Source organism: Necator americanus, chromosome III, assembly GCF_031761385.1.
Source record: "Necator americanus strain Aroian chromosome III, whole genome shotgun sequence".
Taxonomy (NCBI): Eukaryota; Metazoa; Nematoda; class Chromadorea; order Rhabditida; family Ancylostomatidae; genus Necator; species Necator americanus.
In genome coordinates this window covers 28,378,181-28,403,045 of record NC_087373.1, presented here as the reverse complement: position 1 = coordinate 28,403,045, position 24,865 = coordinate 28,378,181, and the positions used below count along the sequence as shown (strand labels likewise).

At 40.9% G+C, this 24,865-nt stretch overlaps 3 protein-coding genes across 6 annotated transcripts; 1 reads left to right on the top strand and 2 right to left on the bottom strand.

Annotated features, from left to right (window-relative positions):
- Nucleotides 1-4,608: 4,608 nt before the first annotated feature.
- On the top strand, nt 4,609-8,799 carry RB195_011227 (uncharacterized protein; the record flags this gene model as incomplete). The annotated part of the gene is made up of 9 exons (XM_064192556.1): nt 4,609-4,770; nt 4,826-4,972; nt 5,024-5,122; nt 5,628-5,804; nt 6,342-6,464; nt 8,150-8,314; nt 8,372-8,464; nt 8,530-8,628; nt 8,755-8,799. The coding sequence occupies 9 exons, from the start codon at nt 4,609-4,611 to the stop codon at nt 8,797-8,799; spliced, it is 1,110 nt and encodes a 369-aa protein (XP_064050139.1).
- Nucleotides 8,800-10,948: 2,149 nt separating this feature from the next.
- On the bottom strand, nt 10,949-12,184 carry RB195_011226 (uncharacterized protein; the record flags this gene model as incomplete). 2 transcript variants are annotated; one of them, XM_064192554.1, is made up of 4 exons in its annotated part: nt 10,949-10,977; nt 11,254-11,482; nt 11,740-11,808; nt 12,059-12,184. In XM_064192554.1, the coding sequence occupies 4 exons, from the start codon at nt 12,182-12,184 to the stop codon at nt 10,949-10,951; spliced, it is 453 nt and encodes a 150-aa protein (XP_064050137.1). The 2 variants fall into 2 exon arrangements, with proteins under 2 accessions (XP_064050137.1, XP_064050138.1); XM_064192555.1 differs by lacking the exon at nt 11,740-11,808.
- A 1,514-nt stretch (nt 12,185-13,698) lies between these two features.
- On the bottom strand, nt 13,699-24,758 carry RB195_011225 (uncharacterized protein; the record flags this gene model as incomplete). 3 transcript variants are annotated; one of them, XM_064192551.1, is made up of 12 exons in its annotated part: nt 13,699-14,015; nt 14,074-14,137; nt 14,201-14,332; nt 17,221-17,286; nt 17,353-17,471; nt 17,761-17,857; nt 17,915-18,042; nt 18,101-18,223; nt 18,275-18,404; nt 19,667-19,771; nt 19,823-19,944; nt 23,897-24,758. In XM_064192551.1, 12 exons carry the CDS (start codon nt 24,756-24,758, stop codon nt 13,699-13,701), a joined length of 2,265 nt encoding a protein of 754 aa, XP_064050134.1. The 3 variants fall into 3 exon arrangements, with proteins under 3 accessions (XP_064050134.1, XP_064050136.1, XP_064050135.1); XM_064192553.1 differs by lacking the exon at nt 23,897-24,758 and having other exon boundaries at nt 19,823-19,867; XM_064192552.1 differs by lacking the exons at nt 13,699-14,015; nt 14,074-14,137; nt 14,201-14,332; ... (6 more) ...; nt 19,667-19,771; nt 19,823-19,944 and having other exon boundaries at nt 23,877-24,683.
- Nucleotides 24,759-24,865: the final 107 nt, after the last annotated feature.

Below are 24,865 nucleotides of genomic sequence, written 5' to 3'. Positions count from 1 at the left end.
GGAATCCGCGGAACAATCTAGAGTTAGGGTTGCAGATTCCAGGATCAGAGGTGGTTCCGCTCATCTCTCCTCAATTACCGTAAGAAACGGCGTCGACGGCCCTAGGGCAGTGTCAAACCATCGACCGAACGTGCAGTCACAGCGGTTTTACCGTTAGCTCTACCCCCCCTCCCCTCCCCTCCCCACATCCGCGGGTTATCCGCATCTTTGCCGACGTAAGTCGTCCTTCAACATATTTCAGCCCATCCTTTTCCATCTTCAGCTAAAGCACACCCAAAATCTATCCATCCATCGCTGTTCCATATTCTGCGAAGCTTTACGTATCGTCTGAAGTGTCGTCGATGCCAAGGCAACTCCAACAAAGCGATCCGATGGTCTCTCTATAATGTGACCAAGAGAACGAAGAAAGTTTTTTTGCGGCCACTTTAGAGGGCGGAGCAAGATGTTGATATTTTCTTCGCGTCATCCGCCGGTATCCACCTCCTCCAGTAAAGCTCTTCGTTATGCTTCACTTCTCTCCATTACCGCTTACGGTGCTGCCCAGGTCTCCTATGATAGAGAAAATTGGGGATTGAGACTCGCAGCTTGGCTTCATTGGCGATGGTGGTATAATATAATCACTTCGTTAAGGATTTGAAAGCAGAACTGTCACTAGCGCATTTTTGCTCAATATCTATCTCGTAGCCGCCGTCGTTTTTCAGCATGTAACCCAAATAACAAAATTCGTCTACAAGTTCAATTGGTTGTACGTTCACCTGATTCCTGCTGAGGACCTCGCGGAGACCCACACCTGTTTACAGTTATCAGGATGGAGTCGCTGTCCGTAGGGCCGCAGCTAATTTTAGTACAAGGTTGACAACTTGTTGCAATATCGCGCTGTTTGAAGGAAATATCATTATCATCGTAATGACGTAATGTATCGTACTCGAGATCGCCCAAGGGACGTCCAAATGGTGCAAGAACCACATCAACGGTTCTTCGCGCGATATCATCGACTGTGAAGTTGAAGAAGAGAGGTCCCGCGAAAGCCCCTTGTATTACTTCAGTTTACACCTCAAACGATAAAGTAAATCCAGCTGGTATTTGAACAGCAGCAGTTTTTATTATTATTCATGTCCACGATTAGGCGAATGACGTTTTTTGGAATATCGACGCTTAACGCATTGAAAAGACGCCCTCGGTAAAGAGAGTCGAAAACGGCTTCAAAGTTCAGGAAAGCTAACTGCACAGGCTTCGAGTGCCCCTGCCACCTTTCGACAATAAACACCAGGGGTGTCGTAGACCTTATAAGGAGCAAGGATATTCCTCAGTAGCTCTGGGGTCCGTCACAGATAACCTCTTTTGGAGAGGAATTATGACAGCGTGTCTCCACGAATCCGGTATCCTTTCGTCAGTCCATATTGAACAGATGGTCTTCGTCATCTCACGAATCCCAAAAGGAGGAACAGACTTCAAAATTAATAAATAAATCAATTATTGAACAATATTGTAGTAAAGGTCTGACGAAAGCAGAAAACAACTTGAATAGAAACACAAACCGAGTTTTTGGATCCCAAGTTGGAAACCTTCTACTTAACATAGGCACGGGATAAGGGTTTAGCAACCACATCTGTAAGGTAGTTGTAGCTGCTGAAGTCACAGTCAGTCAGTATTTGTTAAGCCAAGACCAATTCTAGTCTGGGTTTGTGTGAAACAGGTTTCACCAAGGCCCCATGCAGGACGAAACATCATTGACTGAAAAAAAAGAAGAAAGATTGAATAGAGTAGTGAAGATGTATTAGGTTGAAGATTTTATAATTAAGAAATTTTATAATTTAAAAAATACCTCACGACAAATCGGTTGACGGGTACAGGATCAGTTTTTGAGGTCATCTAAAGCATTGTTCTTTCTCCATAAACGACCTATTCATAAGCGGCCTCATAGTTTTGATTAAATAGGGAGAACAATTGTGTCCCCACCTGGCACTCCACTTAAATTATCTAAGAAAGCAAAAGCGACCAAAACTATTAAGTCATGATTGTTATCTCGTGGAGTGAAGAATTCTCTTTTTCGAGTAATATACAACATTTCGAAATACTTTTTGTGATTATGTGTACATTCCAGTTTGGAAAAAAAACGCTCACGTGTTATTCCTCAACCAAATATCTTTTGTGCAGCAACTGGTTATGTTTTAAATCCTCTCCCTTCTCTGTTCTTTACTTTTGCAGGAACCTTTCTCTTTGGCACATTATCAGACATTTACGGACGGAAGCCAATTTCTTTAACAGCATTAACTGGCGGATTTATTGCCAACTTTCTCTCAGGTTTGTCCAAATTAACCGAATTCAGAAGTCTGCTGTTATTTGAATAAACGAGCGAAGGTCAGTGTGTCAGCCTCTTCTCGTATTCTTATATCTTAATATGCGCGTGTTTTAAAAATGAAGACTTCGGAAAGTGTTCAACCGGGCGAGCGTAACACGAAAGCTGCAACGCACGCACTTTCTTTGTTTGACGAGCGGTTCCGCTTCTTACAGCCCTGTTCTTATAAGTGAGGAAAAAATTGAAAAAAGAAACGGTTATGTTTGATTGTTCTTAAGAATTGAAAACTTGAATACGCAGTTTAACTGTTTTTAAGTTGTTGCCAAGATCGTATTGCTTTGAAAATATGTTAATTAACAAGTGCAATTCCTCTCTCAAAGCTCGAACCTCCAACGCCGGCCAAATAAGATTCCGTTGTGTTAACTTTACACATCCGACGATACAAGCGAAGCAGTCCGAATTTGTTTGCGCCAACCGAGGGCACTGAGATAACGGTTCTGGAAATATCTCCAGCAACCCTTAAACGACGCTAGTCATACGTATGACCGGCATATCTACACCTAATAGCGGCATATGTAATTTGCCCACCTTGCAGGGCATGCATTTGAAAGCGATTTATCGTATCACGAGCAGGTCATAGGTCGCATGGTGTTACGATCAGAAAAATGGGAAACTGGGTTCGGCAAATGTATTAGTTTGGCTGCTTGTTTTGTTGCACACGTCTACCCTTTACAATTTCAATTTTAATCGCACATTAATGGTCATACATCGATGAATTCACCATGAGTGCTTACCGCACTCTTCCATCTTTCCGGGAGGGGTGCAATAATAATCCTCCATGGCCAGAAGCTGGAGAATGAGATTTCAGCCACCCACCAGCAGTTTGAGGTCTCGAGTTGGGAAATGGTCATGTGGAAAAAATAATTAGCCACACTAATAGATAGGGTCGCAAAATCAAAACATTCAACTGTTTCTGCAGCCAACTGCAGAATAGAGGAGTGAATGATAAAGCACACGGCAATGATCAATCCATACGCGTTCGACTTCAAATGAGAATCGTTAAGATTTATGAACGCCTGTGAAGCCTTAAGAAATGACTTGTGGGGGCAAGCCGATCAAATCAGTGTTTCATCCTCCAATAGGAGTCTAGTTCCAATTTATCGACAACAGAAGGATAAAAGGCATGGTTGGCACTAGAGCAGTTTCGAAACATCGATCGACCATGCGGTCACAGCCCAAGCTCTTACCGACTGCGCCACACCTGCCTCTACCGCAAAATACGCGGTGAAAACTCCGAAAAGTAGATTGTGTTCACGATCTCTTCCTTCGAGTCCGAGATTGTAGCACGCTGTACACTTTAAGCGTTTCGGAAAAAATGTCCCGAGTCGAAAAATGGACAGAAAAGAGTGTGTGAATGCTTTGTGAACGAACTAACCTCTTATCAAGGCCACTGCGGATTTTGATTAACGATTTAATGCGACATGGTTCCTTACAAAAACTCTTGTAACTCATAGTGTAATACGAGGTGGTTATATTTTCATCACATAAGGTAAGCACTAGCCGATATTTTGCTCATTGAATATGCAAACCATTTGCATGCTTTCTGTAGACTGATGAGTTGCGATAGGGAGGAGCCGGACTTTTCTCAGGTGAATGGGATCTAGCGCATCTGGTGCTGCTCAAGTGATGAGGGTCCTTTTGCCAACCGTCCAAAAGTGAAGGGGGTCGGAGGAACGGTTCCGACTATAGTATCTATAAGGTTACCTGGTAGTAAACATTGATTAAAATTAAAGCAAATCAAAGTGAATTGAGAGGAGGTCTCCTTAGGTAGTCCAGCTAAACCAAACGATTTCAAAACGGCACCCTCTGCTCTGTTTCAGATGAATTTCTGTACATCTGTTGCTGCCATGTGGAGAGAAAATCTATTTTTATATTCTTCTCAAAGGCGTCACTCCACGAATCTAGGATTGTATGGGTTTTGCGATGTCCAAAGACTGTACGGGTTCGTAGATTGCAGAAACGGGTAGGATCTCGCTCATTTCTTCCTAATCGCCGTAAAAAAACGGCCCAGAAGATGCGGGACGTGCTCAAGGGTGGCGCGCTCCAATAAAAATTTGAAGAAGTAAAAAACAGCGTTGATGTTCGAATTTCTATTGCAGCGCGCCACCATTGTGCACGGACCTCATCTTCCGGGCCGTTTTTTTTATGGCGATTGGGAAGAAATAGACGAGATCCCGCCCATTTTTGCAATCTAGGACCCCTTAGTCATTGGCCATTGGAAATCCATACCACCCCAGATTCGTGAGGTGATGCCTTTAAATTCAGGATTGGCTCCATCTTGGCAAGTGTTGAACATTTTGCGTTTTTTCCTCGGACTTTTCATCGGGGGAGCTCTGGTTACACTTGGAACATTTGTAACGGAATTACTACTTCCGGAACAACGCATGGTTATGCGAGGAGTGTTCAACTGGGTAAACACTTGATTTCAATTTAACATGACATTTCATCAGATTAGCTTAATTCTAGGGAATTGCTCGAATAATACTCACAATCACCTGTATGCTGTTTCCTGAATGGAGAGCTGCTAGCATAGCTTGTGCTCTCATACTCATTCCTGCAATCCTTTGCATTTTCTTTGTTTTTCCAGAGAGTCCAACTTGGTTGCACAATAAGGTAAAAAAGAAACTTCACAGGTCGCAAGAATTTGATCGAATTAGACGTCAGGGTCGCATAGAGGAAATGTATGATGCGGAACGCTACATAGCTCATTTCGCTGGAGTGAAGTATGAACCTGTCGAGCACAAAAGCATTGAACATGTAAAGGTGAGATTACATTCTATCACACAAAATACAGGAGGGAAAACTAGAAAAAAAACTGGAGCATGGGATGGAGTTCGACACGGGTATCGCGGAGAATTATCGGTGAGCGAGAGCATCGCTAGCGCAGCTAATAGTTACATTTGAACTAGGTGGGGTCAAGCGAGGGTCCCGCAGGGTAAGCGAGTACTGTGGCCCCTTCGAAAGCACGATGGAATGTAGCACGGAGATGTCGAATCGATCGAGGTATATCGACTTGTGGATTTCTGACCTCACCGTAATTAGAAGACTGTAGATAGTTTGCTAATCAGCGACTAAGAGGTACTCACTTCCAAGCATTTTCATTAGATCAGTCCTTTATGAATGTGATGTCTATATGTTTTCCATCGAAAAAAAAGGAAGAACGAGTCTAACAGCTCATCTTATGATCAATTAATTGGAACGAAGATGAACACGGAACACCTACAATTCCAGTCTTCACGTTTTGTTTAGATCGAAATATTCTTTCCAGACACTCTTCGAAATGTTGCAAACACCAGGACTTTTCCGACGATTAGCCGTATTGTGGATGATGTGGTTCGTCGCTGCATTTTGTGCATATGGGAATGATCTTAACTCAAACACCATCTACGGAAATTTATTTGTGAATCAGATCCTCTTCGCTGTGCTCATCACTATTTCGAAATGGGTGGGTTGTATGGAAAAAAGAATCAGAACAATTCATGAATTCTGTACAGAAACATAGGGAGAGTACTTTGGCGAAACGCTAGTTAGAATAATCAAGTAATTTAACGTCACGTTCTGATATGTTTGGTGACGGGTGAGCTTACTCCATGTTCAACTTTCGTGAGTGGTTCCTCATCATCACGTAATCGGAAGGCCGAAGTGCTCACTGAGCACATTTAGCGTATTATTTGCATGAATAAATCAACAGGAGAATAAACTGGGTTGAATCGTGCAGGTTAGGAGTGCGAAACTTCGGGAAGCGTCTTAGCGAAATCTCGCCTTTTCACAAGGAAAAGAAAACAACTCCGTACTGCCACAAACTTATTGATCTAAGCTAACCCTCCAAGTGACTGTGCCTTTCAAAGTCCGTGGTTAAACCTCTATGAAAAGATTGAAGCTGAAGTTACTTTTCTATTTGTCCACTGAACTTATACTCTACTCTTAAGTATTTTCAGTAGATTTTGTTTCAGACAGATATAGTTCCTTCGGTTATTTGTAGGTTCTCCTAGCAGTCGATACTCTGTTCCCAACGTTCAGCCGCCGAACACTTCATCAGGGTGCTCAGTCTGTGGTGTGCGTCTGCTTCCTAGTCCTCAGTGTCCTTACAATGCAGCATTATAAGGTGAGTATCAAATTAATGCAGTGGAATGATTAGGTTTACCCATTCAGTCGTAGAGTCTGAAAGGAATTGATTTTCTTTTAGCTGACTAAGTTTGACCTGATCTGGTTCGCATAGTCTCCAAGTCGCTTGTTTCCTGTCCTCCTAAAATGATGGAAGCTTTACATGTGACAGAAACACCGACAAGATTAAGCATCTGGGAGATTTTTTGCGTCAAATTGAAACTGTTTTGTTGAAGCCAGTTGATCCCGTTATTTCAAGCACGCTGAAAGTGCGATATATTGATGTAGCGTAGTGATAGGAAAAGTGAGGTGAGAAGTCCTCATTGCGTCTGCAAGGCTGATGTTCCGAAACGCAAGGCCAACTAGCCACCTCTCGATCCCCCTGAGGGCAATGAAAGTGGAACCATACCTGTCTGAGAGGGGAAAAACATTCACTTGGTATATCGGAAAGCAAAAAAACGCTAATCGTGCATTTACGCAAGCAACAAAGGGAGAAATTCAGCCGCTACAAATTAGAATCTCAAAGGCACTCTATATGGCAAATGATAAAACTAGTGAGAAAAGACTTTGCAGAACTTGTCACCTTGACACAAGAATTTGAAAAATAATAATAAAACTATAAAAAGAAGAATAGAGCACCATAGCAGAATGGAGCATGTTGCGCTCGGTGCGATTGGGCTGGTTTACTTTTTACCACAGACACGGCTCGTCCTACATACAAAAACTTTCACCCCGATTGCATACACGTATTATGAGCAATGTATCAGGAATTTTACGTACTATGGAAACGTCATGGAAAATATAGAGTTCGGGATGTAGATTACGAGTGTAAGCGTGCCCAGATTCCCTTCCCCCAATAGTTCTGAAAAAAAAACGGCGTGGGAAATGGGATTTGTTCCTACGAAGTGAGTTCGAACACGCCGCGTCCACGAGTGAGCGGTCGAAAAACAATGAAGTCTCCTCACCACCTTGTTCAAGTAAAACCAATAAATAATCTGCTGAAGGGACCAGACTATAGACAAGGGGGCGCGTTCTAACGTACTTCACCTTTTTTGAAGCACGATTAGAGGAAACTGAGCGGGGCCACCCTCAATTTCGTAATCCACACCTTGACCACTATGAAGCTTTTTTCTACACTGTTCCACACAATTTCGTGATATGCTGTTTTTGGTCTTCTTCGATTAAAGGCATCAGCCCACGAATCTGAGGTGGTGCAGATATCAGGTGGAGTATTCGTATACGGAATGGGAGACTACGGAGAGGGAGGTGATTCCGTCCATTTCTTGTTAATTGCCGTAAAAAACGGCCCGGAAGATGCGGCGCCGCACAAGACTGGCGCGCTCCAATCGAACCTCTTGTACAAAATGGTGCGCCAAAACGAATGAAGCCGTATCTTCCGGGCCGTTTTTTACGGCAATTAGGAAGAAATGGACGGAATCACTCCCTCTCCGTAGTCTCCCATCCTGTATACGAATACTCCACCTGAAATCTGCACCACGTCAGATCCGTGGGGTGATGAACCCACGGATTTAAGAACCACCTCTGTGCTTCTTAATCGAAGAACGAGTCGTCGCATCACCAGTGGAGTGGCACACTTTGACCTTTTACTTTTACTTTATAAATAAGGCGATAATCTATCACCTGACAACCCCAAAAATCCCAAAAGAAAACACAAATCGTTTTCAGGGAGTTGGTATCCTGGTGATAAATCTCATCGGCAGCGTTTTCATCGAATACACGTGGGATGCGTGCTTCTTGTGTGCTGTAGAGTCGCTCGAGACGTCGTGTCGCGGCAGCGGCACTGGCAGTTGCTCGTTAATGGCGCGTATTGGCGCCATATCTGCACCTTTCGTGAGTCCATGATCGTCAACGCCGTTATTTCAGTCAACCTCATCAACATCTTTCCAGCTCACATACATGAACAATTTTTGGCCTCCTTCTGTGTATTTTAGTGTTTTCGTGCTAGGAACAACTAATCTCATGATCTCTTACAATTTTCTGGTAAGTGTGACAAATTCTACTATAAGAAATGCATTGGTTCATTGACGTTATCTTTTCATCTTTAGATTGAGACTAAAGGTGTAGATCTTGACAATGTCGAAACAAAAGTGGTCGAGCAGAATAGAGACGCTTTGCTCATGGAGCCATCTACGAGCGAAATTGACGTAAGACTGATCAGTTTCCTGATCCTCTTAGTCCGTTGTGACATTCTAGTCTTTTCATTTTTACATTTTTTGTTATGGTTTTCCCATTTTTTCTACTTAGCCACATTTTTCAAAGTTTGTTTTCAGGTTAGTCCAGGCAGTGAAATTCTTGTCGATGAGCGCAGTGATTGACATTTTCACTACTATCCAAAAAAAACTACTGAACTATCTGGAGTTGTGGAAAAGTAGCCAACAAGAAACATCATGTGACATTTGAAAAATCTACAGGTGGATCTTTTCGTTCTACTTCAGTGACTTCGCCTTATTTCGTGTTTACTACGCCATCTATCACTTTTAGTCAACTAGTAATGTTATATTTGCTATTTTTTCCTTTGTTGTCCACCGTTTATACTGTTAATGTTCCATCGTTACCTCGGTGTTGTACGATTTTTTTTCTTCTAGCGCTTCCAATTATCAAACGAATCCACATTAAGTGACCTCATCGAACACGGGCTTATGAATGCCGCCTCTTTAGGAATAGGTCGTAGCAGTAGGGAAAGATGAGATTTAGCTCAATAACGACAAGTTCCTTATTTAATAAATACATGTGTGATACATAATAAATGTGTACAAAAGTCAGATGTGCAGTCTCCATATTGCATTCTTTTACCTCACTTGTATCGCTTTTTCTATGTGAAAATTTACTCTTTGCACAGCAGATATTTTAGTTTTTAATTCTCTGGTAATCCTGAAATGCAACAGATCCTGGCACGGGGGACCTCGCGCCATTGCATGAGCCGCTGCCGGTACGTGACTTCGAACTGGCTGTGTTAAAATCTGTTTTGTGCTGTCGGATCGAAAATCATCTGCCGTGTTGTGCATTTTGTGACTAGAAGTGGTGCGGACTCTCTTTATGCTCTTTAGTCTAGCTGCAACAAGAGATGGTCCCATCGCGAGCGCAGCTGCGCTACAAATCAAGTCGTTTTGATATTTGTATAGATTCATGACTTCTCCGATCCAATTGTGAAGCGAACATGGATCGATATTAGATCCGCCGTGGATCGTTCTGAGACAACCAGGGAAAAGAGGAGATTTCTGTTGCAATATTTACCTTTAGTAGGAGACAACGTTAGACTCAACTTCGAGATTTAGGAAAAGTAAACGCTTGTCAGATATCAATCACTGAATTCCATTGTTTTCCTGCTATACAGAAAAAAAAACTGATGATGATCAGTCTGAGACTTATCTAATGTAGCCTTTCAATACATATATTCTCTCCATCTGCTACGGTCAGAAAATTACGTTCCCACATCACTGACCCTCGTGATTAGTATACATCATAAACAGTATAGATTATTAGCCTACTTCTCGAGTCGTTTTGAATAGATTGACACCTCAGATCGGCCCAAAGAACTATCAACTCCGCTAAGTAGATCACAAAGTGGTGATCTTAACCTCATACGTAAAATTTTTTGATTTGTAGCTTACCCAGTGATGATGTGTTGCTTAATTATGATACTCATATTCTTCACAATAAATTAAAAATAAATAGATAATCTTCTTTAGTCTTCAGGCGTTGGACAAAGTGAGACAAAAAGAAGCCATGCTACCAAAATGAGTGGAAACATCGTCGGTAAATAGATGATAATAAATAAATAATAATAATGAATAAATTAAATAAATAAATAATAATAGATAGACAAATAATAGATAAATAATAATAGATAAATAGATAATAATAATATTGTATTATTAATAATATCATAACATTAAATAAAAGGATAAAGTCACTGGCGTTTCAATCCACTTGGGATGCGCCAACGCGTTTTACTGGAATTCGTTGTTTTGACGTTTTGGAACGCGTGTTGGTGTGTCAAACTGTGTCAAACTATACAATGACTTGCGGGGGCCAGCCGATGATCAAGTCAGCCTTTTTATCCTCCCAGACAAGTCTGGTACCAATTTATCGACCCCGGAGGGATGAAAGGCTTGGTTTGCACTAGGGCGGTTTCGAACCCTTGACCGTGTGGCTACAACGGACCTCTAACCGACTGCGCCACACCCGCCCTTAACATTAAATAAATAAATAATAATAGATAGACGATAAATAGATAATAATAAATAAGTAATAATGGTAAATAAACAGCAAACGAAGTAAATAAGTGCAAATTTTAAACTATGGTGTAGGCCCGGCCATTAAGTGTTTTACACTACAGCGGTACGAACGAAATACTGTACAAATAATTCTTTCAAGGCAAAACACAAAATTCCAAAGATCATCGGAAGACAAACATCAGCAGTGAAGACATCAGTATTGAATCTAGTTTCTGCTACATTCCAATTACCTGGCATTGGTCGTGAAACGTACCACTAAAAAAATCATTTTGATTTTTCTAAATAATCATGCTGGACAAAATCGATCAATACAGTCCACTCAAAGCGTCTTGATTTGTGGTGAAATATCGGTTACGAAGAAGCCTTTACTGGTTTTTTTTATTGCTCGCAGGTTAATTCGAGAATTTCACTACAGCGCAGCAAGTGATTGACTTCCAGCACTAAGGTTAAAATGACCGAAACCCGTTAGAAACACAAAGTGCGGAGATCACGACGTTTTCACCGGACTGTTCCTCAGTATCTGAAACTCACTATTCTCCATTTGCCATGCGAATTGTCGTCTATACAATTCGTTCTCTCGCTCAAGTCGCTCTCGTAGATGTACGATGCTCTCAAATGGTGGCCGAGGCGCTTTTTCAATAGTGTCGATCTGTCGTTGTAGTTCCTTGCCATATTCCAGTGTGGCCTTCAGTTCAGTATTGATATCGGAGTTACTGTTCTGTACCTTCTCATGTCCTTTGAATTCGGTTGATTGCGAATCCTTGAAATAAAAATTAATGAGAGCAAAAGGTATTTTTAGTCGTTGTTAATGAATGAAAAGAATATGTGTTTGGAGAGTTTATCGAAGAATATATTGTCGGGTCCCTAACCAATGATCTTTTCATTATTAAAAATGAAAACCAAAGCATTCCTCCAGTCTACGATTGATTCACGTTTGGGAATTTGCGTTTGACTTAAAACTAATTTCAAGAGTTTTACCAGATCCCCAGGTCTCGAGAGATTCAAGAAATCGCTCACGTTCGAACGTCTAATAGAAATAGTAGAGAGCGGTTGATATACGCTCTTCGATCGAAATTTAATTGCTCCCTAAAAAAAAAGAAAAATGTTACACCTCTGGCTTACCAATCCCTCCAAAACCTCAAGAAAAAAGGGAATTTTATTGGAAAAAATCGCATTACTCCCACACACACCCGGTTTTAAAGAGGACATTGTCCTCTGCACCTGTTATGCTCGAGGAATATTAGTAGTTGTTACATGATCAAGAAGAGAAGTAGATGCACAAAGAATTTTTAAACGTTAAGATTTCTAATACTAAAAGTAAAACTGCAAACTATACCTCTACCGTAGTCACAGAACTCAGCTCAAAGAAGTCATTGGCATCCTCGAATTCGTCCACTTCACTTGCATCGATTTCAAACCAATCTTCAGGAGTCGGAGAGCGTGCCACAGCACCGTCGATCATCACGGGATGTATTGTTATCCAATCCAACGCTACATACGCATGAGCTCTTTTGTGAGATAAGCCTCAGGATACTGCTGACATAGCCCTAATTACCGCAAGTGACACTTTGATTTGGCTCAACTGTTAATGAGGTCGACGATGACAATCCTAATGGTGAGAAACGTACAACGTGGGCATTGTTCCAAGCTCAAAAGTCATCTCATTTTTGGCAACATTTTTGGAAAAGAATCCTAGCTGTGATACCGTGGCCTGCAGTGACTATGGACGGAATCGTCCAATTTAAATATTTTGGACACACTAGTTGTGCAGGTACAGTAGAAGTGCCTAATGTTTTTTTTCAAAAATAGCAACTTAGTTGATTAGCATACGATCATACGATAAATCGAGGGAGAGTACTGTCTTCTCTAACCTGTTAATTCTTTATAACCTGCACAAAAATCTTTGATTTGATTCCACCAAGTTTTATTTCCCTTTATTTGTTTATTTTTTATTATTTATCCTTCCCGTTTTACTTTAATATTAATTATTATTTTCTTTTCATTTTTCTAAACTTAAATATTAATGAGGATTTTGTTCAACTAGAGGAGAAGTGTCAAATAACTCAGATATTAGATTCATATGAAATGAGACGATCGATCACATAAATGAAACGCTTTTTGAAGTGGTCACATTACAGATCTAAAAATACCTTTGTGCCTAAACGAAACAACTTTCTTTTAAGCCTTTTCGCTTAGATATGGTTTAAATTGACGACATGTTGTTCTTGAAGCACGTCTTCCTGCTACCATATGCGTAATCTGCTAGCCTGCATCACAAAGAGTGTGAAAAAAGAGTCGGATGTCATTTCGATGTACAGCGAACTAAGCATGTTTCATACTACTTTCAATTCTTATTTCTACTTCCAAAAGTCTGATATCTATTAAAATTCGGAGATCTTCGATAGTAACTCTTGCAAGTTTCCTCTTGCGTCATCAGAAAGCTGATCAGAGGATGTGGTCTAGAAGAAAAGAATCTCAAGGCTTCATTTCCATTGTCGGTATGGTGCAATGGCTATTCTGATTGCTTTGACCGAACTTATCACTTTACTTCACTTTATTTCAATGACGCTTTATCTCCCTTTTTTTATTTTATTTCTTCCTTTCGTTTCTTTTATTTTTTTTAAATGAGATTCGTTCTTTGTGCCCAACGCCGTATCGATTTATTAATTTTTCAATGAAAAAACAGTAAAGCAATACCTTAGTGTAAATCTAAACACTTCTTCATTCACCAATGTTCCGAGCAGAGCAAAGGCATCACTCTGCGATTTTTGTTTTGACAAATTGGCGACATAAGGAACAACGAGATGTTTATTCCCGAAAAATATCGCAACAAAACACAAATATACGTTAAAAGAATCCAGTCCTTTCTTGTTCTGGATGGTTTACAAAATATGATGTTTATTTAATTAATTGGAAACCTTATTTGTAACTAACTTCATTTCACAAATAAATTGGTCTCTTGTAAAACGGCATTCACTAATTTGGTATAGGAGTTGATGGGGCGCTATGTTGAGGTGTGACTGATACTTCGGATGTGCTTTGAGTCGCAGTACCAGAAGAGGCTGCGGTCGTGGATTTAGTTTTTTCAAGAGGTGACGTTGGAGGTTGTGGTGTTGATTGTGGAGGTTGTGGTGTTGATGGTCTAGATGATTTAGATGTGCTAGAAGGGGTACGGTGACTCGGTGCAGAACCGGAGTCTGCTTCTCGTGGTCGCCTCGATGAGGTTGATTCCAGTGGTTTCTCACTAGTATCAGAGAAATGCACGTCTCCAATAGCCGTTTTTTCAAAAGCACCTGCAAAAGAATATATCATGTTTTTCAATTGGAAAAACACTTCGAGCATTCGACTTACGGAGATCGGTTCGCCTTTCATAAGATGGATGTGCAGAGGAAATATTGAACAGCTCCCGTATATTCTTAGCAAAAGTAAAATTACCACCCAAAAATTATGAATTCCTTAAAAAAGTGCGAAAATTTACCTCAAACGTATCTATAGTGATGATATCCCAGGCTGGTTTGAGAAAAGGGAAAAGATAGAGTGATAAAACAATTAATGACATCGTCAGATATTGCCATTCACTTAAGCTTATTTTTTCTTTTTCTACGTAATCCTGAAAAATTTGAACAAAAAAATCGAATGGAGTATATAACGACAAAATTCTAACAAGGAGTAAAACTCAACGACTACATTACGGGATTGATGTATATGCCACGATCTAAGGATTTTAGAGCACCAAATCTTTCCAGCTGAACTCATTGTGTTGTGTTTCTCTCAAAACCTCGTTGTGAGCGCAGGGTGAGTTGCTCGTAAACAATCTTGGAACCCAAGAGTTTGCTTAATCCTTCCTGTAGCTTTTTATAACACCCATTCTTCTGATGAATAATCATTTCCAGTGGATTATTCTGATGAAAACTAGAACTAGTGGGAAAATCCATCTTTGCCATCCTCTCTTCGTATATGTAAATGCACCATCAGCGTCGATAGAGAAGAGAAGAAAGAAAAGTATGTTTATATTAAGTATTTGCGGAGGAAATCTATTTATTAGGACTAGAAAAAAGCTTCCATTGTTTCGGTGTTCTGGAATACGCTTACAGCCGACTGCGTTCTTCTGATTTGAAAATTCTGATTTTCTTGGAAATAAGTGTTCAACCAGTTTTCCACGTTTTTTCTCGTTATCCTTACTGTTATTCGCAAACTGATTTGTAGAAATAAGCAATTTTAGCTCGATCTTAACCTTATCTAAAAGCGCTTCTTCTAAATTTAAAGAACTGCTCACTGGTTCATACTGATACTTATTTAAAGCCTTCTGTACTCGCATTATGGCTTTGTTCTGCAATTGGGGCAGGATTAAGCGTGGTGGTGGGATACGAACTTCTCGAATACGAAATCAAATTTTTTTTCGACAATGTGAGATGGGATGATGCAGATTGGACACCCTGCTGAGTTAAATCTTTGCAAAAGAGCTAGAAACTTGAAACCACTTTCAGGAAAAACTAACGTGCTGAGTAATCTTATCGAATATTCGGGTGGACAACTTTGCTCGTGGAGCAAAGATCAACGCAACGAAGAATTTAATTATACGTAGTTTTCGGCACTTAAAAAGTGGACATAAGGGAATATAAAGAACAAAAAAGCTCAAATTGAGCGCAAATTCCTAGATCTGGAAGATCGCGAATAAGTTCGTGATAAGGGGACCGAAAGAAACATTTTAAGTAGTTTTTCAGAGAAGGTTTGCCCTACAAAACACTCATACCACTGTATTTTCCCACTTCCTAGCCTTTTAGGAATGGGGAATCTTTGATGGTGCGAAAATGGAAAAATAGCATTTTCCCAACTTTTATCCACCAAAAATTTAAAAAACCGCGAGACTCTGGAAATCTTGTGAGGTGGCACCTGATAGAGAAACTCCTAGGCTACAGCATACTGGAAGGGGATCTGCACTCCATACGTTTGTATAGAGGGACTAAAGAAAGCACCATATGCACTATAAAAATTTCAAAAAAGGTCGAAAAATTTTAACTTTTGTCTTATCTAGATTCCAAAAGATCTAAAAGGTCTCAAAAACACCGATGCGACTATTTTGTAGCGCAATCCTTCCTCTATAGAAAGGTCTTTTTATCACAAAGTTAAATCCAGTTATAAACGAATGAAAACTGCTTATAATTGAATTTTTCATCTTTCAGTAGAAGCTTCAAGTTTCTATCTCTTTTGCAAAAATTTGTCTCAGTTGGGTGCTGAACCTGTGTGACCCCATTGTTACATTGTCAACACGTTATGCATTTTCAAAACAAAATATCCTGGCTTCCGCATTGTCTCGCGCCTGAAGCTAAATATAATAATTTGTAGTTTACGTAATCACTTAATATTATTAAGCGTTAATTAATCCTGTCCTATCCTAATAATTTGTCCTGATTATTATGTTATCCTTCATTCACTACTGCCCACCGTACACTCTCTTACGACCTTTTCACTCGCAGTCTCTTCCTTTTACGACCCCCCGATGGGAAAATCCCATCACACCTTTGACCCGGACTTGCCGTAATCTCTTGGAGGGCGAAACAGTTCTAAGATATTCCACGAAACAACGGGATTTTGCTGAGAGGTTATTGTGATGGAGTCCGAGAGAGTGCTGATCCAGCAGTTATTAAACGGAAAGGAGACTGTCTTCACTGATTTCCAAAAACCGATAACTAGAGTTTGTCGCTTGCATGCAAGAGGAGAGTTAGGATGGTTATACGCCGTTATACAAGACAGCTCCTAGAATTGTTGGGGAGTGGTCGATATTTCGGCTATTTGTTAACAATTAACTCACTAACACATTAACAAACTGTTAACTCCGTGCTCACCTTTTCAACACCACCGTACTTCCTGCTTTGACCTATGCTTCGGAAACCTGGGCATTTCGCAGGCAGGAAGAAAACGCGGTGAGCGTCATTGAACGCGCAATTGAGAGAATGATGCTAGGAGTATCCCGTTTCACGCAAGTGAGGGACGGGATTCGAAGTTCTCTCCTACGTCAGCGATCGAAGATTAGAGATGCCGCCGCGTTTGCCAAGGAAAGTAAAATAAGGTGGGCCGGACACGTGATACGCTTTGATGACAACCGTTGGACCAGAGCCGTGAGCGACTGGGTTCCCCGCGATATTAAGCGCACTACAGGAAGACCGCCGACCCGATGGTCAGATTTCTTCACGAAGTCCTCGAAAGAAAAATATGATGCTCTTCGTGTCCCACGCGAAAGGAGGAACCACTGGGCTACTCTGGCACGCGATCGGGACAAATGGAAGAATTACTGGCGCCCGCTCGACCAGTTCGAAGATCAACGGGAGTCAAGGTGATCAAGGTTAACAATTAATGGGGCGGAGCTGCTCTTCTTCTTCCTTCTTTCATCCTTTCGACAATTCCAAAAACTAACTTCGGATGAGCAGATTCCTTCTATTCTACATATTTGTTTTATTATTATTATTATTTGGCTGATGTAAAAATGTAACCACTGACCTCACCGTAGAGCTGACGAAACTGCAACCAACTGAGCGTTCTATTGCATTCTATAACTTGAACCACCTGCAGATTAACTATTTGTTTACTACTTATTTCCTATAACAATATTAATAAACTTAAATTATGCACCATTACAGCAATGATGGAGTAGCTGTAGGCCCTAAGTGTCCACGTAGCGTTAAAAACGGAGGACCACCCTTGCCTTTCACCTAGTATGCTGGCAGTGTCCAACTCATAGTCATGGGACCCTAAAAAAAGTTTGAGAGACTGAAAGTTGCCGCTTTAAAGGCTGCGTTCGTGGAAATTTCTATTGCTGGGTTTTCCCAGTAGCGGTGATAGGCACCAACAAGGCAACTCTTTGCAATAATTGGACTGACAAAATGAAACCGAGTGAAGTAGATTCCATTACTCCAACGTGAAGAATTACTTTGTCAGGGAATCCACTCAGTAAGCCTACCTTACATGGTTTCGTTGCACGCGGCAACCCTCAAGATGTAAAGAGATGTCTGTCTGATTAAATTTTTACGAATTTCTTACCATAGATGTGAACGAACACAACGACATTCAGGCAGATGAAGAAGTATTTAGTACAATTTATAATATACGCTTCTAAAGGTACATCTCCATCTCCGAGCTGGAATTAGCACACTCAATGGGGATCAGAAATGAAAATCAGAGCACATAAACCAACCTTCATTGTAACGAATACGAAATAAGTGGCACTCGCACAACAGAATAAACTCATCGAGAGCCATTTAAACACAACGTTGTATCCAGGCAAGAAATCCCGAAGTAACGCATGGATAACGAAAACAATCCCTAGATTATCAGCGAGGAGTAGGATGAATTTGATTCTTTGAAATTGTGGAATGCAAACCAAAAGACGAAGAAATATTCATTAAAAGTGGTGGAATGTAATACATAATAAGCGTGGAACTCATTAATTGGGCGTCTAGGCGAGCAAAATGTTCCGGTATTGCAGCAACAGCGAAGCGAATTCCTGAAGAGTTGTTCAAGTCACAAAACCTAAGCGACTGAAATATTTTTTGACCTGCTATTTTAGTTTGCATGCTGGTGAGCAAACCAAAGCGGAGTCTCTGATCCCACCACAACATCGCCAGCGTTGCGATCGTCGAAAGAACACTTATGAGGAAATTGAAACAAAAGATCAGGACTGTTGTCTGAAATAAGGAATTAAAAGCTCATCAAATGCTCCATCGTTTGTAAGTATAGTTTACAAACATGGATGATAATTGTATTCTTGTTTGCGCGTAGTGAAAAAACTAGCATATCTATGTTTTCATTTCCTTCCTTTCACTACTACTGCACATCAACATGTGCTTTCATCTGTCTGTATTCGTCTCATCAACTACTTTTAATTTGATTTGATCGGTGGACTTGTATTATCTCCTGTCAAGAGTTAGGGAAGTCTCCTTATAGTTAATGTATTAAGGGAAATCAAAGGTTATTAAAGTAAAGGTAAAGGTAAAGGGAGTAAAGGTAAGGGTAAAGGAGAAAGTGTCTGGCGTTAATCAATCCGCTTGGTTGCGAGAAGGGATCCCCTTCACTTTTGACGGTTGACGAAGGGATGCTCACCATGTGAAGACATCACCCCACGAATCTGAAGTGGTGCGGGTTTAAGGTGGAGTATTCGTGTACGGGATAGTAGATTATGAAGAGGGCGGCGATTCTGTCCATTTCTTCCTCATTGCCCTAAAAAAACGGCCCGGAAGATGCGGCACGTGCACAAGGCCGGCACGTTCCTGTCGAACTTCCTGTAGAAAATAGTGCGCCAGAACGCCCGAAGCCGTATCGGCAATTAGGAAGAAATGGACGGAGTCACTCTCCTCCCCATAATTTACTATGCCGTATACGAATACTCCAACTGAAATCCGTACCACCTCAGATTCGTGGGGTGATGCCTTTAACTGTTTATCGGAGCGGGGTGAGTGCTCTAACATAGGAGTAGAGTGTGACAAGTTGCTTCGTCGGCAAATCTTAACACTGAACAACTCGATGGATTTCTATACTGGCATTCATAAGGATATAAGTGGTTGTTTCGCCAGTTGAGCCAATCGGTCTGCTGTTACTGGTCTAGCATTGCAGCTTTGTAGTAAACGTTTCGTACTTTTCGATGAAATATTTGCAAGCTACGCTGCCTTGATCTCTAATTATTACTTGAAAGACGCCATTGCAACAACATCGACAGATACCTCGAATGCTGCCCTTAATGCACTACAAGTCCAGCATTAGGTTAGATCCCTCACATACAATTGCTTGTCCTTCCTTCCTTCCATGAGAACTTTCGTATAACAGAAGAAAAATGAGCGAACTAATCATTTTTAATCGCCATAGAATCAAAAGGTGAATTTTCATATATGATTTCTGATTCTTCGCAGTACACCTACACAAATCCACTGTTTAGAAAAATAAATACTTGTACTTGATAGCTTCTTCCTTCTCTTTTTCTGTAGGAGGATGTACAAAATAATCCGAACACACACAAACCAAAAGAAGAAATTGCCATGCGCATGGCAACCAAGTACGTCTAAAAATTACAGTACTATAATCAGTAAGATAAGGAAAGAGTGTCACACACCTCTATTTTGAAAACTGAAGAGGCAGTGGAGAAAGGATCTAGCATATAAAATAATTCTTGGACTTCTATTGTAGGATGCACCACAATGATGGCGAAGACGTAGAAGCCTACGATCAATATAACTGGAATGTAAAAAAAAAGTATTTTCAATCAGTCACTACTACATATATCTAAACGATATCCTTCGATATACTGCTCTTATTTTGGTATTTTGATTTTTGATTTTTTTAGATAGTAAATTATGAGCAAAGACAATTTCATTTGTAGTGGGCGCCGAGACAGTTTAAAGGTAGTGTGTCATGAAATTGGCTTGATGTCAAAGAATTTATGGTGTAGATTATTAATATAAAGGTGACTCTGCTCATTTTACCCCAATCGTCTTAAAAAAAGCGTCTGAGCCATCCTATTTCCTAAGAGATGAGTTAGAACGCATTACCCTTCTACACGCTCCGATTTCCTCAGCAACCTACTCATTGGTTTTACTTGGATAAGTTGCCGAGAAGACCTCATTGATTTTCGACCGCTCCCTAGGTAGCGTAGTGCGTGCACAAGGGTGACATGTTTTCACTCACCATGTAGGAACAAACACCACATCCCACGCCGTTTTTTAATATGATCAGAGTTAGATTGTGTACTACTTTCTTAAGCAGAACCAAGATTGTTATTGATTTTTATTCTGGCCAACGTTTCGGCGTCGTCGCCTTCTTCAGAGCCTCAATCTTGGTTCTGCTTAAGAAAGTAGTACACAATCAAACTCTACGATGCCAAGATTCAAAGAAGGTCGAACTTGGAACTTACTCAACGATCAGAGTTAATTGAGCGGGCCATGTCCATACTCGTAATCTACACCCCGACAATATATTTGCCCACAGAAAGCGCAACATCGTCATTTTTGTGACAACGCACACTCTTTTTAGAAAGAGGACTGAACAGAAACAATAATGAAAATTTGTTTTGGTGGCAAATAGGACCCATTCGTTCTTACTTTTTTTCTTCGCGAAGAATTCCTTTCCCAGTATTTAAGGGAAAACGTTAATGTGTCAATGTACCTCCTTAGTGATTAAATTCGGCCTCGTTTCCTTCAAATAGCCATTCTGTCTGTTCTTTCTAAGGATATACCAGCCTGAACGTCCGGCCAAAGCCGGTCTTCAGACTTTCTGAGGCTCGCTTCGTTCACCTTCACTGGAACACCAGTGAAAATCAATAGCAGCCATTTTCTGTGAAATTAGGTTTGCTTTTTTCTAACAACGCTTTCCTCTTTTTTTAAAAAACAAAAATATGCAAAATATCTCATGGTTTTCTTTCTAAACGAGTAATAGCTACGTTAGAGAAACATTTAAACTTTAGCCTCAAACTCTCCTTCGATACCAATATAATATAGACCCAGTTTGAAAGTTTCACTCGGGATGTGGGGTTTCCTCCTGTTTCCCTTCAAACAGTTATCACCGAATGATGCTTTAACATAAAATGACATGAACGACGTCATCATACTGGCAAGGATAACGTTCCACATCAGACCATGTAAACCGTTCGCTACTATTTAAGCAGCCGTTTGCATGAGTTCCTACATTCTGAAGAAGTCATGTTACCAATCTAAGGCAAACGTGCAAGGAAATAGACACACGTGAAGTCAGAGCTGCAAAGTAACATGTGCAGTGGCCATGGAGATGAAGCGGTTGCAACGTCTTATTTAACTTTTGCGACATAGACACGAAGTCATTGGGAAGATACTACTGCACCACGGCACGCCAATTCCACGCAGCTGGACCCGTGTCACTGTAACTGTATAACTGTCGAAATATTTTTTCAAATTGCTGCGGTAAGAATGTAGATGCAGAATTAAATTCGAATGTCCTCAGAATGCACGATATTTAGGCATTTATAGAAAAGTGATTACAAGACAACCATCCATCAATGCGTTATTACCTTTAAAGGCATCATTCCACGAATCTAAGGTGGTACGGATACCAGGTGGTGTATTTGTATACGGGATGGCAGACTATAGAGAGGGGGGTGATTCCGTCCATTTCTTCCTAATTGTCGTAAAAAACGGCCCGGAAGATACGGCTTCAGGCGTTTTGGCGCGCTATTTTCTACGAGGAGTTCGAATGGAGCGCGCCAGGCTTGTGCGGCGCCGCATCTTCCGCGCCGTTTTTTACGGCAATTAGGAAGAAATGGACGAAACCACCCCCTCTCCCTAGTCTCCCATCCCGTATACGAATACTCCACCTGAAATCTGCACCACCTCAGATTCATGTGGTGATGCCTTTAAAAAATGAGCGAAATAAGCTTCGTTTGAAAAAAAAAAACTCTTTTAATTTTCCCTGGCAGAAATTTAGGAAAGGACTCTTGCTTCAAATTTGTATACATAACATAATTACCTTGCTTTGCATTCCTTCAGTTATGTATACAAATTTGAATATATAGACTAAGACTATTTTATATATATATATATATATATATATATATAATAGTCTTAGGCTATATATTCAAATATATACATATATTCTTATTTATGTTTTCTTGTTTTGCCAACGAGGTTTAGGTGAAACTTTTTATTGGTCTGACGTTTCGACAAACTCGTCTTTTTCAAAGGCCTGAAAATGTTTCGAGGTCTTTGATACTATGTATATTCCATCAAACTCCTCCTCTCTCCTCGCCAACCTCTGATATTGTTCCAAGTACACCACGCAAGACCTCAAAAGGAAAATAACTGACCACCAGTTCAGTTCCACCGATTAGCGGGGTTGGCAAACCACCGAGTTCATAAAGATTGTCATAAATAAGACTATTATAAATAATAACATAAATACACTATCAAATGCCGAGGTTTCAAGAAGAGAGGACTTGGAGATTATATAGTCTTAGTCTGAACCACTGAACCGTTGTCACGAGACGTACGATGATGTATGAAACGTTGGTAAGATGTTTGATAAGACAGGTTAGTTTCTACCATATGTTAATTAGAATGAGTAAACTTTTATGTGTACTTTCAATTTCGCTAACCAGATGATTGATTAGTACTTCGATTATAGAGATAGAAGTTTTCTTTCAAATAATTGACTAAACATTTTTAATTCATGGATTTTTTAATTCGTGGATATGCACTATAGCAGAACAACAAGAGAAACAGGAAAAAGTGCAAAACAGTGAAATAAGTGGAATAGTGAAGTATATAATAACGGGCTTATTCTGTCACGTGTGTGAGTCTGTGTATGAGTGTGTCTCAGTCAAGAAATTCCGAAAAGAGAGGGAAACGGATACCATGGCGTCGGTATGGTGCGATGGAGCTCCAATGCGGTAAAATTGGGTGATACGGACTCTACGGCGTCAAACTCGTGCCCCGGAGCCAGATTGCTGTGAAATGGAGTGGGATGGGTCCCAAAGGGTCGGAATGGTGTGCCGGTGCCAGGAAGCTACAGAGTGGGGAGAGACGGGTTCCACTGCGTCGGATTGGTGCGCGGGAGCCCCAACGCGGTAGAATGGGTTTCTACAGTTCCTTCGCATATCTATTTCCCAGCATGTCTCCTTGATGCTGCTAACATCCTTTCTTCAAAAAGAGGAAACACACGTGCGAACGGCTGAATAAATACAATACATAGTAGCGAAGAGTTTACGCGATCTGACGTAGAACGTATTTTTATCACTACGATACTGATATTCACGTCATTTCAAGTCAGCGTATTATTCTTTGCTAATAGTTGAGAACGGAGGGAAATCATACTTCGAACGTTTCCAAATTTTGGAGGTTTGAGAGAAACATAGATGAATAATCAAGTTTAAGGAAAAACCATAAAATCTTTCACCTTTGCTTAAATTTTCGGATGAAAAAAGAAAGAAGAAAGCGTTGATAGAAAAAAAAACAATTCTAATTTTACAAAAAGAATGTCGTTACTGTTATTTCTTATTGATGGGTGAAGGCGAGCGAAGTGAACACCATGAAAAAGCCTGAAGTCCGGCTTTAGCCGGACGTTCAGGCTGATATATATATATATATATATATATATATATATATATATGACTTGACTTACTTGACTTAATCGGCGAGCTGATGTCATCGCCTGACGCGATTACCCGCATCTTCGCCGAGGTGTGCCGTCCTTGAACACAGCTCTGCCCAACCTTCTCGATCTTCTGCGAGAGCTTGCACAGAATCAATCCATTCGTCGCTATTCCATGTTCTGCGAAACCTTACATCTCGCCTGAACTGCCTATCCACGCCGAGTGTTCTCAGGTCCTCTTTTACCACCTCAGTCCAGAACTTCCGTTTTCGGCCAGGTGGCTTCTTCCAGCTCGAACCCGACGAACTCTTCAGAACTCGTTGGACAAGGCGATCTGCCGGTTTCCTTAATATATGACCAAAGAAGCGAAGACGATTTACTTTAGCCGCTTTCGAAGGCGGTGCAAGATGTTGATATCTTCCACGTGTCCGGTAAACCACATCAATTTCTGCGTAAAGATCTTCATTGTGGCATACCCTAGGCCAAAAGTAGCCAAGTAGTCGTCTAAGCAGCTTTCGTTCCGTGCAGTCAAGCCTCTCCATAACCGTTAATGGTGCTGCCCAAGTCTCCGATCCGTACATCATGATGGGGCGTTTTGCGGATAGGTAGACTCGCAGCTTGACTTCGTTGGTGATGGGAGTCGACCACAGACATTTCGTTAAGGAGTTAGATGCAAAAGTGGCCTTAGCGCATCTTTGCTGAACATCTCTCTCGTAGCTGCCGTTGTTCTTCAGCATACAGCCCAGGTAACAGAACTCATCGACGAGTTCTATCGGTTGTCCGTCCACCCTGATTCCCGTTCGAGGTCTCGAAGAGATCCACATCTGCTTGCATTTATCAGGGTGTAGGCGTAGTCCCATAGGCTGCAGCCAGCTTCGATACAAGGTTGACAACATGTTGAAGTTTCGTACTGCTTTCCGCGAATATAACAACATCGTCGGCGTACTCGAGGTCAGTCAAGGGGCACCCTGATGGTGTTAAGACAATGTCGGCAGGACACTGGTCGACTGTTCTTCGCATAATGTCGTCGATGGCGAAATTG